The 15,456-nt window shown below is 40.8% G+C and overlaps 1 protein-coding gene across 1 annotated transcript in view; it reads right to left on the minus strand.

Moving 5' to 3' along the window:
• LOC124616110 (WD repeat-containing protein 43) overlaps nucleotides 1-14,987 on the minus strand; it is a 97,347-nt gene extending 82,360 nt beyond the window's left edge. The window contains exon 1 of the mRNA XM_047144374.1: nucleotides 14,580-14,987. Coding sequence (XP_047000330.1) covers nucleotides 14,580-14,762 — 183 coding nt within the window. The 5' untranslated portion in view covers nucleotides 14,763-14,987. The remainder of the gene's footprint in view (nucleotides 1-14,579) is intronic.
• Between the last annotated feature and the right edge of the window lie 469 nt (nucleotides 14,988-15,456).

Raw genomic sequence — 15,456 nt, forward strand, 5'->3', positions numbered from 1 at the left:
TAAGATTTGCACTCTCCCACCCAGTATTGCCAAATGATCATTCATCCAGAATAATTATACTTGTGAAACCCTACAATTCCATGCTCAAAATGTTCCTTCAGCATGACGGTCCTACTACACAACCGATATCGTTCCAATGGAAAATTTCTCTCTTCTGTTATTTCCCCATGCAATGCAGCCAACTCCAATTTGGTCACTTAACATTGATAGTGGTTCTACATCTAAAACTGTACAACACTATTTCTTCCTTCATCCTTTCCCTATATCCTGCAGACGAAAATTTTTAAGTAGAGTGAAATAAAACAAAAAAAATTCAGTATTAAAAAGGAAGTTGCTACTCACCTTATAGCGGAGGAGCTGAATCGCAGGTAGGCACAGCAAAAAAGACTGTTACAAATAAAGCTTTCGACCAGCAAGGCCTTCGTCAAAATTAGACAACAGACACACAAGTGCGTGCACGCACACACACAGTCATGCAAATGCAACTCATACACACAACTGCAATCCCTGACAACTGAAACCACACTGTGAGCTGCAGCACCTGTGCATGATGTGAGTGGCAACTGGGTGGGGGTAAGAGGCTGGGGTGGGGAGGGGGACAAAGAAGTGGAGAGAGGGTGGGGCAGCTGTATGTAGTTGGGAGGTTAGACTGAGGACAGGGGAGAGGTGAGGGGCGACGAGGGAGGGGGGCGGGGGGGGGGGGGGGGGGGCGGAGGAGAATTGAAAAGACTGGGTGTATTGGTGGAATAACAGCTGTGTCGTGCTGTAATGGGAACAGCCTTTGATGGGATAGGTGATGTTTGTGACTGGGCTGGAATAGGTGGTGGTGGTCGTGGTGGTGGTGGTGGTGGTGGTGGTGGGAGGATGTATGGGACACGTTTTGCATCTAGGTCTGTTACAGTCATACGAGCCATGAGCTAAGGGATTGGGAGCAGGGGTTGCGCAGGGATGGACGAGTATGTTGTATAGGTTTGTTGGATGGCAGAATAGCACTGTAGGAGGGGTGAGAAGGATAGTGAGCACAACGTTTCTCATTCCAGGGCAGGATGATAGTCAAAATCCAGGTGGGGAACGTAATTCAGTTGCTTCAGTCCTGAGTGTTACTGAGTTACAAGGGGAATGATGCTCTGTGGGTGGATGGTGAGACTTTGGGAGGTGGGGGGAGACTAAAGATAAGGCAAGGGAGATTTGTTTTTGTACAAGGATGGGAAGATAATTACGGTCCATGATGCTCTGTCTATTTTGAGAGGAACCACTTGTCACTGCAGATGTGACAGCCACAGGTGGCTAAGCTGTACAGAAGGGACTCCTTGGTATGGAATGGTTGGCAGCTACCGAAGTGGAGGTTTGATAGGGACGGGGATACTGATTTAGCCATCTTTGAGATGGAGGTCAACATCTAGGAAGGTGACTTGTTGGGCTGAGTAGGACCACGTGAAGCAAGTGGGAGAGAAGCAGTTTATGATCTGAAGGAAAATAGATAGGGTGTCCTCACCCTTGATCCAGATCGCAAAGATGTCATCAATGAATCTAAACCAGGTGAGGGGTTTTGGATTGATTGTTTGATTCCTGTAGACGGCCCAGGAATACGTTGGCCTAGGATGGTGCCATGCGGGTGCCCATAGCTGTACCCCATATTTGTTTGTAGGCAATGCCTTCAGAAGAGTAATTAAGGGCGAGGATATAGTTGGGCATGCCAGCTAGGAAAGAGGCTGTTGGTCTGGAATCCATCGGGCATCGGGAAAGGTACTGTTCAATAGTGGTAAGGCCATAGGCATTGGGGATGTTAGTGTAAAGGGAGGTCGCATCAATAGTGATGAGCACCTTGTGGTAAAGAGACAGGAACTGTGGAGAGTCACTGGAGGAAATGGGTGGTATATATAATTCTGGATAGTTAATGGGGGGCGATTTTGGGGCAGTGGGGGTGGATCACAGTTAGATCGCGATCCACCGTCACTGCCCCCAAATCACCCTGTTAAATTTCCAGAATTTCTTAACCTCAAACCTTGCCTCACCATCATTCCCAAACCCCTCAACATGCAGACCAATCTTACATTCACAGAAAGAAAAGCAGTCCACCATCTAAAAACTGGTCCTGACCTGATAATCCTACCTGCGGACAACAGCTCGACCACTGTTGTATTGAACTGCAAGGATTACCTAGAAGAAGAACTCTGCCAGCTGTCACATTCATCCACCTACAAACTTTGCCATAATAACCCCATTCCACAAATTCAGCAGGATCACAAGTAACTCCTCAAATCCTTAGGCCCATCCCACATCCTCTCCCTGGAGTCCCTCTCTCTTCTCATCCGCACTTCTCCCCACTTCTCCCCTACTTTCTACATGCTTCCTAAGGTCCATAAATCCAACCAACCAGGATGCCCCATTGTGGCCGGTTACTGTGCCTCCACTGGGAGAACCTCTGTTCTTGTAGACCAACACCTTGAACCTATTACCCAGAATCTACCCTCCTATGAAAAAAAATATACCACCAATTTCCTACAACGACTCTCCACAGTTCCTGCCCCTTTACCACAAGGTGCCCTGCTTGTCATTATTAATGCCATCTCCCTTTATACTAACATCCCTAATGCCAATGGCCTTACTGCTTTGAACACTACCTTTCCCAATGCCCAACGGAATCCAAATCAACAACCTCCCTCCTCGTCACCATGAGCAAGGGTATCCTCACCCATAATTGCTTCTCCTTTGGAGACATTATCTACAAACAAATCCAGCGTATGGCTATGGGCACCCCCAAGACACCATCCTATGCAAACCTATTCCTGGGCCATCTAGAGGAATCCTTCCTAAACAACCAGAATCCCAAACCCCTCACCTGGTTCAAATTCACAGATGACATCTTTGTGATGTGGACCAAGGGTGAGGTCACCCTATCCACATTACTCCAAAACCTCTAAAGCTTCCCTCATTTGCTTCACCTGGTCCTACTCAGCCCAACAAGCCACCTTCCTAGATGCAGGCCTCCACCTCAATGATGGCTATGTTAGTACCTCCGTCCATATCAAACCTGCTAACAACCAACAATACCTTCACTTCGACAGCTGACCCCCTCCTGTTCCATACCAAGATGTCTCTTCCATACAGCCTAGCCACGAAATATACCGAGCATCTCACTGAAGCCTTCAGAGACCATAATTATCCTGCCATCCTTGTACAAAAACAAATCTCCTGAGCCTTATCTTTCCAGTCTGTCACCCCCCCCCCCCCCCCAAGTCTCACCGTTCAGCCACTGAGGAGCATTCGCCTCTTAACTCAGTACCACTCAGGACTGGAGCAACTGAATTACAATCACCGCCTGAATTTTGACTACTTCTTGTCATGCCCTGAGATTCGAAATGACATGCCCACTATCCTTCTCACCCCTCCCACAGTGGTATTCTCCTGTCCAGCAACCTACAAAATATACTCAGCCATCCATACACAATCCCTGCTCCCAACCCCTTATCTCATGACTCATATCCCTCTAATAGACCTAGATGCAAGACATCTCCCATGCATCCTCCCACACCATTTACTTCAGTCTGGTCACAAGCATCACCTATCCCATCGAAGACAGGGATACCTGTGAAACCAGTCATGTGGTCTACAAGCTCAGCTGCAACCACTGTGGTGCATTCGATGTGGGCGTGACAACCATCAAGCTGTCTGCACGAATGGCCACCGACAAACTGTGGCCAAGAAACAAGTGGCCCACCCTGATGTTGAGCACACTGCCCAACATGACATCCTTCATTTCAATGACTGCTTCCCAGCCTGTGCCATATAGATCCTTCCCACTGACACCACCTTTTCTGACTTGTGCAGGTGGGAACTTTCCCTGGAATATACTGTATGTTCCCAAACCCTCCTGGCTTCAACCTTCGTTTCTCATTGTCCTCACCCATCCAGCCCCTTCCCTGTTCCCATTCCAGTGTGTCACAGCCATCATTCCACCATCACACCCAGTCTTTTTACTACTCCTTTTCCACCTCCCCTCCCCCAACCTGTCCCCTGCCCTCCGTCTATCCCGCATATCCTCCCGACTGCACACTGCTGCTCCAAACTCTCTCCACCTTGTTCCTGTGCACTCCCCGGCAGCACTTCACTGTCTCCCCCCCCCCCCCCCCCCCCCCCCGTCAGCCGCCTCCTTACCACAACCCAGTCGCCGCTCCCATCATGCACTGGTGTTGCAGCTCACAGTGTGGCTTCAGTTTCCAGATACTGCAATCGAGTGTGTGTGTGTGTGTGTGTGTGTGTGTGTGTGTGTGTGTGTGTGTGTGTGTGTGACGGAGGGGTGGGAGGGGGGCGGGGGGTACGTTGTTGTCAAAAGCCATGCTGGCTGAAAGCTTAATTTGTGGCAGTCTTTTTGTCGTACCAATCTGCAACTTAGCACCTCTGCTATATGGAGAGTAGCAACTTTCCTTTTCATAATACTGTTACATTCCACCGAGGATTTATCATTGTTTGGTAAAAATTGCATTGCTATATAAAAATAATTTTCAAATTACCAGGTATCCTCTTTTCTCAATATACTCTTGTATTAACAAAACATGTTCAGAATTTAAATTTTAGATCATTTGATGTGACGTGTATAAAAAATCTATAGCTATACAAACACTAATGGATCCTGCAGCTGCTAAATACCCAAGGGCAACGTCATCTTCGCTGCAGTACTTTGAAACTTTCTGACTAAAACTGAAAGTCCCAAATAAACATAATTTCTATTTTTGGTGTATTTGGAATGATCATGTTCTAAACATTACTATGTTTCAGATAATTAGGCAAAAAAGGGGGAGAGGGAGGCAGGGAGGGAGGGGGGGGGAGGGAGAGGGAGAGAGAGAGGGAGAGAGAGAGAGGGAGAGAGAGAGAGACCTCTCTGAGGACGTTTGTACAAAAATATATTTTCCTTTAGAAAGCACTAGTTTACAATCAAGATTTGTTACCTGTTATACACTATAAATACTGCCAACAAAGAATATAGAGGATAGGTGGTTAGTTATTGAAACTAGGCATCCCTTACTGCACGACACTGTAGAAGAATATAATACTTAATACTATATATACCGTATTGTTTGACCTGTGGCGTCACATCATGGTTTTTAAGGTGGTTGTGATGACAGACTGCTCTACAGTGCAGTCAGAGGTCTAGCATAGATTAGAAGGCGGTTGTTTGTGAGCTGGCAATTCAATGCAGCAGAATATTACTTTAAACCTCCGAGTACCCACCAGGCCTACTAAATTAGCTAGGTAGACGACAACTCATCCACTTTCAAAAGTCTCAATTTCCTGAAAATACATAATATAATTTGTTCCTAATATGTTTGCTGTCTGGATTTGGGAGAACAGCAAAAACTTGCTCAAACTCTGCATAGGGTACATCTTTCTCATCAACTCTCAAAACCCCTACAGACTGCATACGGGTATACACAATGTGCATTTCTCCATCATCTTCAACAGCCCTCTGTGCAACTGTAGCATACCTGTATCTGGCCAATTTTCTTCTTGTAGTGTGACTTTTGGCATTATATTTTCCACAGCTGGTCCTGAACCTAAATTCTTCAAAATTGTGTGTCTGCCAGTCTTCACGATAAGTCTGTTCGTCACTAATCTCAGAATCTGAATACATGAGAGAATGTAAACTAGGTGCAAGTTGAAAAACTTTATTTCAATATTTGGATATTCTTGCATCTTCCTTTACTATCATATTCATGAAATGTTCCACAAGCTAACTCTTTTCTCAGTTGCTGGATCTACAATGAACTTTATTACTCCATGTCAAATAACTGCCAGCTGATTCTATCACTTATAAAATAGTTTTGTACTTTGAGCAGATTACCACCTTGCAAGTTCAAAAGATAAAGTTTTCTTGTTTATTTGGAAGATCTGTTTTGCTACCTTTTTAGGCAACAATTCCCAGGCGAGCTTTCTTCATAACTGCTGATTTTTTAATAGTTTGGAAGGACGCACCTCCTTTACAACTTTGCCAAAAGAATGAAGACGTTTATATGTTGTCAGGGAAGTACTGGTCTCAAACTTATCCTCAGTCAGTACAGATTTTAGTTTAAGCCTGTACTTTCTTTTACTTTCACGTTCCTTCTTGTGAGGTTTAACTGAATATTTTTCATGCGAGGGTACCATTATCTTCATGTTCACCAACCTTTTTTCTTTATGGGTGTTGTATTGGCTGGCAACTTTTCTCATATGCACTGCCAACATTTTCCCTCCATTTTCTGAATGAACGATAAGTCACTATTAATGTAAACCAGTGAGGCACTAATAACACCAACTAACGTAACTCAAAAATTACAGGAAGTGTTAAATGGTTTACATTTTAGTACCATCCAAACAGCTGGGATACCACATGTCATCTTTGACATTTAATGTAACAGGGGGGATACACGGGGAGGGGGGGGGGGGGGGGGGGGAGATTGAAATTTTTCCCAGGTGAAAATATCCCTTGGAACTGTAAACATCAATTCCTTGGGTGGCAAAGGTTTTATTAAGGACTTCCCAGCTATTTGGGAAACAAAACCAAGCAAAAAATAATGTGTTAGGACAGATCTTCGATATGCAGCTACAAGTATACTGCATACTATCGTATTCAGATTACAGAAGTGTAAATATAAAGTCCACCAAACATAGCACGTTAGTACCCACAGCACTAAAATCCAGAATGTGATGTGCTTTTGTCCACCAACCACAGCTCACATCAACGTTATCTCACCAGCAAATAGAAGAAGATATTCCAACATAGGACACCTGATGTAGCCAGGCAACAGCTACATCACTGTTAAGTAGAACAGATACACAATAGGAAAAGTTTATGGTATAAATTAACTACAAGAAAAACTAAGCTTTCACATATAATATTATTTTTTTCTTTTTTGTGAGCATTATCCTTTAAGATATAGAGGGTGAGTAAAAACTCTCCATATGGACGTATGCCCTATTCCAAATGGTTTCCAAGATAGAACACATTTAATATCACTTTTGCACGTCTTTCTTTAATAACTCTAAAACCGCACCCTCCAGCAAAACGTGTTGCCATACAAAATTAAACTATATTAAATTTCCTACAAAAAAGGTCCCATTCATTTTTTTCTCTAGAACTAATGGTTTGTGTGAAGAGAGCACGGAAATGTTGAAAAACTCGCTCGATGCACATGCGCTGTAGCTTACACAGTTTTTGTAGGCCAATTTGAGGTAGCTTCCCCACTTGATAGACCACGAGTTTCCCACATCAAACTGTTCGTTTCAACTTCCTACCTCAATATGGACTACAAAAATATGTAAGCTTCAACACATGCACGTCTAGCGATTTTTCAACATTCTCGCGCTCTCTTCGTACAAGCCATTAGTTCTAGAGAAAAAAAATGAACAGGACCTTTTTGTAGAAAATTTGATATAGTTTAATTTTGTACTGTGACGTGTTTTCACTGGAGGGTGCGATTTTCGAGTTATTCAAGAAAAACGTACAGAAGTGATATTAAACGAGTTATATCTCGGAAACCATTCGGAATAGGGCATACGCCCACATGAAGTTTTTTGTTCAGGATCACTAATACTATCACCCTTTAAAGCATGTACCTTTCCTCCTGACTCACCTTGTATCAAACACAAATGTGCCAGTAAAATTTTAAATGACGACATAAATTTCTAGTTTTCTGGGGCCGAAATTCTTCTAATTGACTGGTCCTCAAAGTGTTACGCTTTGAATGAGAGTCAATCGCTCTGTGATGTAAGAAATTCATCACACATTTTCACACTTAACATAATTAATCTTGCATAAAAGGAAATTTACTTCGAAATTAACACTCCTCAAACCACCATTTGGAATATTTTCCCGCGACCTGTTATAAATATAAACTTCTGATACATGGTGCTCATTGAAAGCAGTTGTTCTGAAGTATTGAATAGTCTTCGTCCTGAAGCCTTTGACATTTGCTGTCTGGGGACACTTATGTGTGCACTGTGTTTTGTTGCAAGTTTTACACTGGTGTTTCTCTCTTGTTTATATTTTATTGCCACAGTAGTGGGCTAACAAAAAATTGTTTGTTAGAGTATCATTTCTTACCTGCCAAAATTACACAAATTTAACTTGAAACTAAGACAATGAAAAATTCCTGGAATTCTAAAACATTCCCCGATTATTCACAGTTTTCTCCCAGATGAAAAGTACCCATGTTTTTCCCAGATCTCCCGGAACGTATACACCCCGTGTAACTGTATTGTGTGATATCATCAAGGTGAGGCATGCCAGAAATGGACTGTGTTTGCAGAAGGCTTGTTGGATAGAAAGTGTCACTTACTAGTATGGTATTTTTGTTTCTCAATTGTTTGTCACTGATTTTAGTGAACCACTAGATTTTGTGTTATGTGTTTCTCAGTGCTTTCAGAGTTTGCTTTTGTTGCCTAGCAAGTGAGTTTCTTAATGTCATTAGTTGCTGGCTACTGAGCTGTGTAAGTAAAGTAAAATGCCAACGGCGTGTTTTTTCTTCTTTTTTGTTAGGTTGATTTTTGACGATTTCATGTACATCATTTTTGGATGAATATTTGTTTGGAATGGCGTCATGACTGTTATTGTCCTGTATTTAGTTTGTCCTTCCTCAAAACCCCCAATTCCCATGGTTTTCCTGTTGGATTCATTTTATTGCTGGAGTTAAACATTTCATGTGTTACTGATGTTTATTCACTGGTGTAATGATTAACACTGAGGTCACCATACTGAATACGCTTGAAGTAGCGGTGCCCCTTATCTTGATGACGTCATGGTTCAAAGCCGACTGGTAGTATCCCAACTTTCGGTAATCTGCAAAGATCTGTCACATGTGGGCCAAAACTACTTGCAACATTTATACTTCGTCATGTACATATTAAACACTGCTTTATAGAACAGTAGATATTTTTATTTGGTTATCTCATGTGTAACCTAAAATAAAAGAACTGCAGTCACTGGAACTGTTATGAATGCTCAGTTACATTATAAAGTTTTTCGCGCCCCCCCCCCCCCCCCCCCCCACAGGCTGGACACTAAATGCATAGCTGTTTCTGTAAATTAGTTGCATATTGCTTAATATCTCACCTTTCTTTAACTGAAGTTTATCCACAAGATAAGGTCCTGGTCTTTAATCTTAACAAGTGAAACCAATGGCTGGAACCTAAATTTAAATGGTTCCCAATATAAAAAGCAAATTTATTGTCTTCCATCCTCACCTACAGAAGAGCCAACCTCATTTAACTAGCCTATTACCTCAATTTTGTAATTTTTTATATTTTTCCAGGAATAAAATTTTACTTTTGTAGATTCAGAAAACTACGACAAATTCAATTAAAAATATCAGGCTCAGTTGCTCTTGAAATCACCCAATGGCCTTGCTGTTGGAACCATACAGAAATTTTCCTGAAATGATTTAGGAAAAAGACAAACTCTAAATCAGAATGGCAAGGCAGAACAAGCTCTCCTCATAAATGAGGTCAGTATCTTAATAACTGCACAGCTTTATTCGGTTGGTCTTATTCTATAATGTTCTTTAATTTACACACAGTTTGTATCGGATAACCTCAGTGACCTTGACAGTTCTAAGTTTTTAATAATTTTGAAGACTTTAATAAGAAGAAAATCCCATTCTAAAACCTTCTTGGTCTCACAAGTGTCCTTATACTGTAACTGTTATGGTACACGTATTTGCATGACGACATAGCTGTCTTAATTACTACACCTAAAAAATTTTGTTAGATTATATCAGAGTAATTATAAACACAAGCAGCAAGAAATTTAAGAATGCTGGTACCAAAGACTAATATTGTGGGAAAATTAGTGTGTGTATGTTGGCTAACTCCTGTTAATGGACTTGGGTGCTACATCTAAGCAATTGTTGTCAACAGATACTTTGTGAAAGTGTACAAGACAGATAGAAAATCAATTTCTTGCACCTTTCTGTTTCAGTAAATTGAACACTTAATATGCCTTTCCATCAAAATCAGTTTCTATGAGTTATTAACACCCTATTGTCGTTTTCACATGTTCGACGAGTTATTTATTTTTCATATTTGTCTGGGTTTTCAAGATTTGTCATAACATCATTCTTAGGCTATGGTTCATTTACATTTACCCCATATTTGTAGATGATTGAGATAATTGTACACATGAAACCAGGGTAAAGGTAAATTTTGTCATCTCATTTAAAAACGGTATAGTCCTACCAGGCAATAACTGGTACCCTGGTTTCACAATTCGGGATCCATAGGTTTCTTTAAAAAGGCCTGAACATCTTCAGAAGGCTCAAATGATGGCAAGGGAACTCGATGATGTATGTTCTCGGAGATATCAACAAGGCTGCATTTATATTGAATGCAGATGAACCCACTTTGGGAAGTGAAACACCGAAACTGAGGGCCACTGGTGAGGAAGGAAAGTTATCATCTTGCTGTCACTCCCTAACAGACCACATCATTAGTTGATCATTCTATACAAAGAAAATTGTGCTATACCAAGAACTTCAAAAGGGCCATCACAACTACAAAATAGAGTCATCAAAGCGTTTAATAACCGACTAACTTTATTCTTCATTTCTCTTTCACTTCTCATTCAACAAAAAGTTAATATTGGGGTTATTTAAAACAATTATGTACCTAAAGTAATGGAAATTAACAACTTTAGGCCCTTACTGTTTGGTAACTTATATTTTATTTTTACGGTTACCCATACTAATGTTCTGAGGCATCAAGGGATCACCAATTTAGTAGTGGAGGGCAGCGTGGAGGGTAAAAATCGTAGAGGGAGACCAAGAGATGAACACACTAAGCAGATTCAGAAGGATGTAGGTTGCAGTAGGTACTGGGAGATGAAGCTTGCACAAGGTAGAGTAGCATGGAGAGCTGCATCAAACCAGTCTCAGGACTGAAGACCACAACAACAACAACATACTAATTATTTTGGTGTTTGCAATTATCCCCTCTCAGTGGGGGTAAATGTAAACAACCAGTTACAGGATGAAAAAAGTTAAAATGTGTACCCCAAACCCCACTTTTAGATAAAAAAGGATGAAAAAAGTTAAATGTGTACCCCAAACCCCACTTTTAGATAAAAAGAAAGATGTAGCCTAATTTTAATATTTGATGATTTAAAAGATATGAGAGGCTGTGTAGAGTAAAATACACTGAAGGTAAGTAAAAAGTGTTTACAAATACCACCACCTACCCTACATGATTAATGTTGCCCCCACCCCATGCAAGTTTACTCCAGTCCTTGTAAACGCAGATTCCCATGCCACAGTGCGATGCTCATTGATAAAGTGACAAAGAGAAGAATCATACAGCTATTCATTTTTTGTATTTGGAACAACGCTACAAAAATCCATGCCGAGTTAGTGGAAGTGTACAGCATCACTGCACCATCATACGATACAGTGCTTATGTGGCCCAACATTTCCAGTGTGGTCAAACAAGTCTGAACAGCAAAGTGCCAGACCATCTCTCTGTCTACAGATGTGTAAATCACAAGAGTAGTGGTGGCCCTGACACCCGAAGACAAGTAATCAAATCAAGGTGACAATGGAAAGGTGAAAAATCAGTCAGGGGTCAGTTTTCAACACTGTGCAGAGCATTTTGAAGTTACCAAAAATCACCACCCACTGTGTTCCACAACTGCTCGTACCCATTCAAAAAGCCTGCCAAACAGAGACAGCAGTGGAAATGTTGCAGCTATGTCAGGCCAATCTATAGTACTTTATCATGTTTGATTCCATGGCAACGATTGTGCCCTACAATCGTGATGTAATCCAGGACACAAAGAAGGTCAGCATCGGTCGTAATGTCATCAGTCTTTTTATTGCACTGCAGATGCAGATTTCAACTGACAGTGCAGGTATCATCAGCGTGTTATAATTACATTTAGTCTTCACGACTACTTAGCAATGCCCTGATGAGCTGCACTGTCAGTTGGAATCTAGATGTGCAATGCAATAAAAAGACTGATGCAGTTACGACCAATGCTGACCTCCTTTCTGTTCTTAATTACTTTCTTAGGTGCTGAATCAGTATGGATGAATGACGGATTATCATTACAACCCTGAGTCAAAGGAGTAAGGCAACAAACATTTGGATTCACTACCACCCAATCATCATCGGAAATACCATTATGATCAGAATTTTTCACAACTGACATGGTTGCTGCTAACACATTATGCTCATAAGGGACAAACTAGACAAACTATCGCAAGAACGCACTACTGAAATCTACTGATAAGGTTATAGGAGGCTGTTGAGATGAAGTGTCATGGGAATCTGTCCAAGTGGGATTTTTGCTTCATGAGAACACCCTATTCATTGTATGCTGGACAGAATCACAGCTGCTTCTTTGCTCTATCAAATTTTGCCCCCCCCCCCCCCCCCCCAGCATTCTCCTGAAATGGCATTTACTGACTAATTCTTTCCTTGGATGAAGAAATCTTTGCACAGCATTTACTTCCGTAACATTTTCAAGGTGTAATGTTTCTTGAACAGCCAAAATGAAGACTTATAACCAGTCGATCCACCAAGTCATTTATCACTGGAAAACAGTGTCATATTGAAGATGAATATACATAGAGAAGTGCCAACGCAACTGCAAAGTTGCAGGATCACAGCTTGAATCTTTGGAGGTGATAATTAAAATTTTGTGACCACCCCTCTTATTAGTTAAGATTGTATGATATCCTTCATTTTGTTCATGAAAGATAGAAGTTCAGATCTCAGGTCAAAATGAATGGTGAAGTGAATTTACTTGCATTTGTTGCCAGGCAGCTGTCAAGTGTCTCAGCAGTAAGTTGTAAAACTTAATATCAAGATGAATATAAGTTAACATACCCCCCCCCCCCCCCATGCTCCAGAGGGGATTAAAAAAAAAACCAACAAATGTGCTTCTCTTTATAATCAAATTAAACTATATGAAATGAATTAAATGCTGTGAAATGAGTAGCTCAATAGGTCTGAAACAATGAAGACACAATGACAAGAAATTGTATCAGTGCCACAGCATTCAGATATGTTGTAACCTGCAATGTAGACCTACTAATCGTAATTTATTTACTTCAATGTGTTTAAGTGAGGCACACAGTAAGCTTCTAAGAGATCATTAAGGTGTATCACATCTCAAAGGAAAGGAAGCTGGCTTGGGGTTTAAAGTTCCACCATTCATCAGGCCATTAGAGATGGTCATAAACTATGACTGGGGAAGTTTATCAGCAAAGGGATATGGAGTGATATTTGATACGGTCATTGGCTTCGGTCAGTAACATAGGAAACATACAATAAGAGGTGTAAACAATATGGCTAGTATTGAACTTGCCGACCAACAAAACAAGATATATGCACCAAAAGGTGACGTGACAGCACCCATTAACAAAACGTCATGGCCATGGCTGACGACTCACCGAATATTCCTCTTCGCCCCAGCCTTGTCCCCTTTCACAGGAAGAATCCCGTCATAAGGGTTAAGATATTCAGAAATAATGGAGACCTAAATCATTATGAACTGACTATTTTCCAAATGAAAGTACACTGTTTTATCAATGTCCCACCTCGTTCAATATACAAGGTCTCAACTGGTGCTCGAATACCACGTAAAATGGTAACACTAAAGTAATTAATGTATCAGTCAAGCCAAAACAATGAAAATCTGAGGAACTCAAATTGTTTAAAATGCAAGTATAATGTACAGAGATGGTATCAGAATAGAATTAAGTATTACCAGGGCTTGGAGGATAAATGTATCTGTAATACATAGCCCTAATGATTTGCTAAATCTCTCTTTCACACAGCACAGTTTAGATAATAATAAACAATACACTACTAAGTAAGTAAAATTGAAGAAATAATGTATTAATAACAACAATATCTCTTAGGCGACATTAAACTATATGTGATTTTAGGATACTTGTTGCTGTATGAAGTCCACCAGAAAACTGTGTCAATAGTAGTAGCCTACAGATCATTTTACATCAGATGTGTCAGACAGCTTTGATACCGTGATGCTCCAACATAAGAGCTGAAAGAACTTCAGGGAAATTTGCACGTTGTAACAGGGTACAAAAGTGTACCATGACTGCATGTATATCTAATTTCTCAGAGGCAGATTATAGTAGGATTAAAGTTCTCTTAATCAGTGGACCATACATATGGGCTTTATACGTCTATGTTGAAAACCTTCCGCAACCAACAGAATTTCTCTGGCGCTATATCAGATATAAACAGCTGCTGAGATACCTAACCCACAAAAACGGTCGTTACAGCTCCAAAACCTTTCAGGTCATTAGTTAAACAACTAATACACCTTTTCAAAATCGAAAGTGTTATTTTTAAAACAGAAACTGAGTTTCAATGTCGAAACAGTTGCTGGATGTGTAAATTTAAGTTATGAAGAGAATTTGCGCCAAATCTAACACGGGGCAATTTTGGATTTCGTCATATTAAAGTAATCGTTAGAAAACCTCGCGCGTCACAGACATTATGAAAAATTAAATACACTAAAGTTATATTCATACCCGAAACAAGTGGAATACACACAATACCAACGCAAAATTCACATGGCTTACCGAAGGCCGCTGTAAACTTATCCATGTCAGACACGTGCAAGGTGAGACGAGATGGAGATTAGGTGTATATTCTTGTTTCAGGAGGCCTGTCTCTGTCTCCCATATCTTTAGTTTTCCGTCTTGTCCGCAAGCACTTAAGTATCTCCCGTCGTTCGAAAACTCTACACTCCCCGAACACGCCATGTTGATTGTACACAACCTCACCACATGGTACAGACCAAGACCACCCGGCGTTTCAAGTTATGTTGTAAAAAAAACTTAAAACCTGCTTATATACGTCAACTGTAAGAATGCAGTTCTCGGTTTTCTTACTAAAACACATTTAAAATCACAGGTAACTGGCACTTTATCACATTGCACCATATTAAACCACACCACGTTTTTCAAATGCGGCTCCAGAGATTACAGTCAGTCAGTCCACCATAGCAATTGAAAGACGGCGCACTATGCAGTACAGCGCGCCTTTGCTTTGTATATTTTGTTTGATCAAAATTTTATTCGTTTATTGTTATGGTTCCTACACATTTTACAGAATTAAGGTGTTTTAGTATACACAGATACACTAATACATTTCTTCTGAATGTCAATGATACAAACACTAGCATGCTTGGAACTATTTTTAAAAACCCGAGATCTATCATACCATCAGTATTTGTTATAGTAAATCTACAATTTCCCATTATCTCTCTTCATATCCACATTCCTTTTGTTCAGATTGCAGTTTGACAGCTGTCAACACACATTCATTGTAGTACAGACACCTGTTGCAGCTCACTTTATTAAGATTAATGTACTTACGATGCTTCACATTACAGTTTCGCATTAGTCTTTAGAACCCACCGTTCGAACCATTAAAACTGATTCGAGAAGAACAAAT

Source organism: Schistocerca americana, chromosome 5 (assembly GCF_021461395.2).
Source record: "Schistocerca americana isolate TAMUIC-IGC-003095 chromosome 5, iqSchAmer2.1, whole genome shotgun sequence".
NCBI lineage: Eukaryota > Metazoa > Arthropoda > Insecta > Orthoptera > Acrididae > Schistocerca > Schistocerca americana.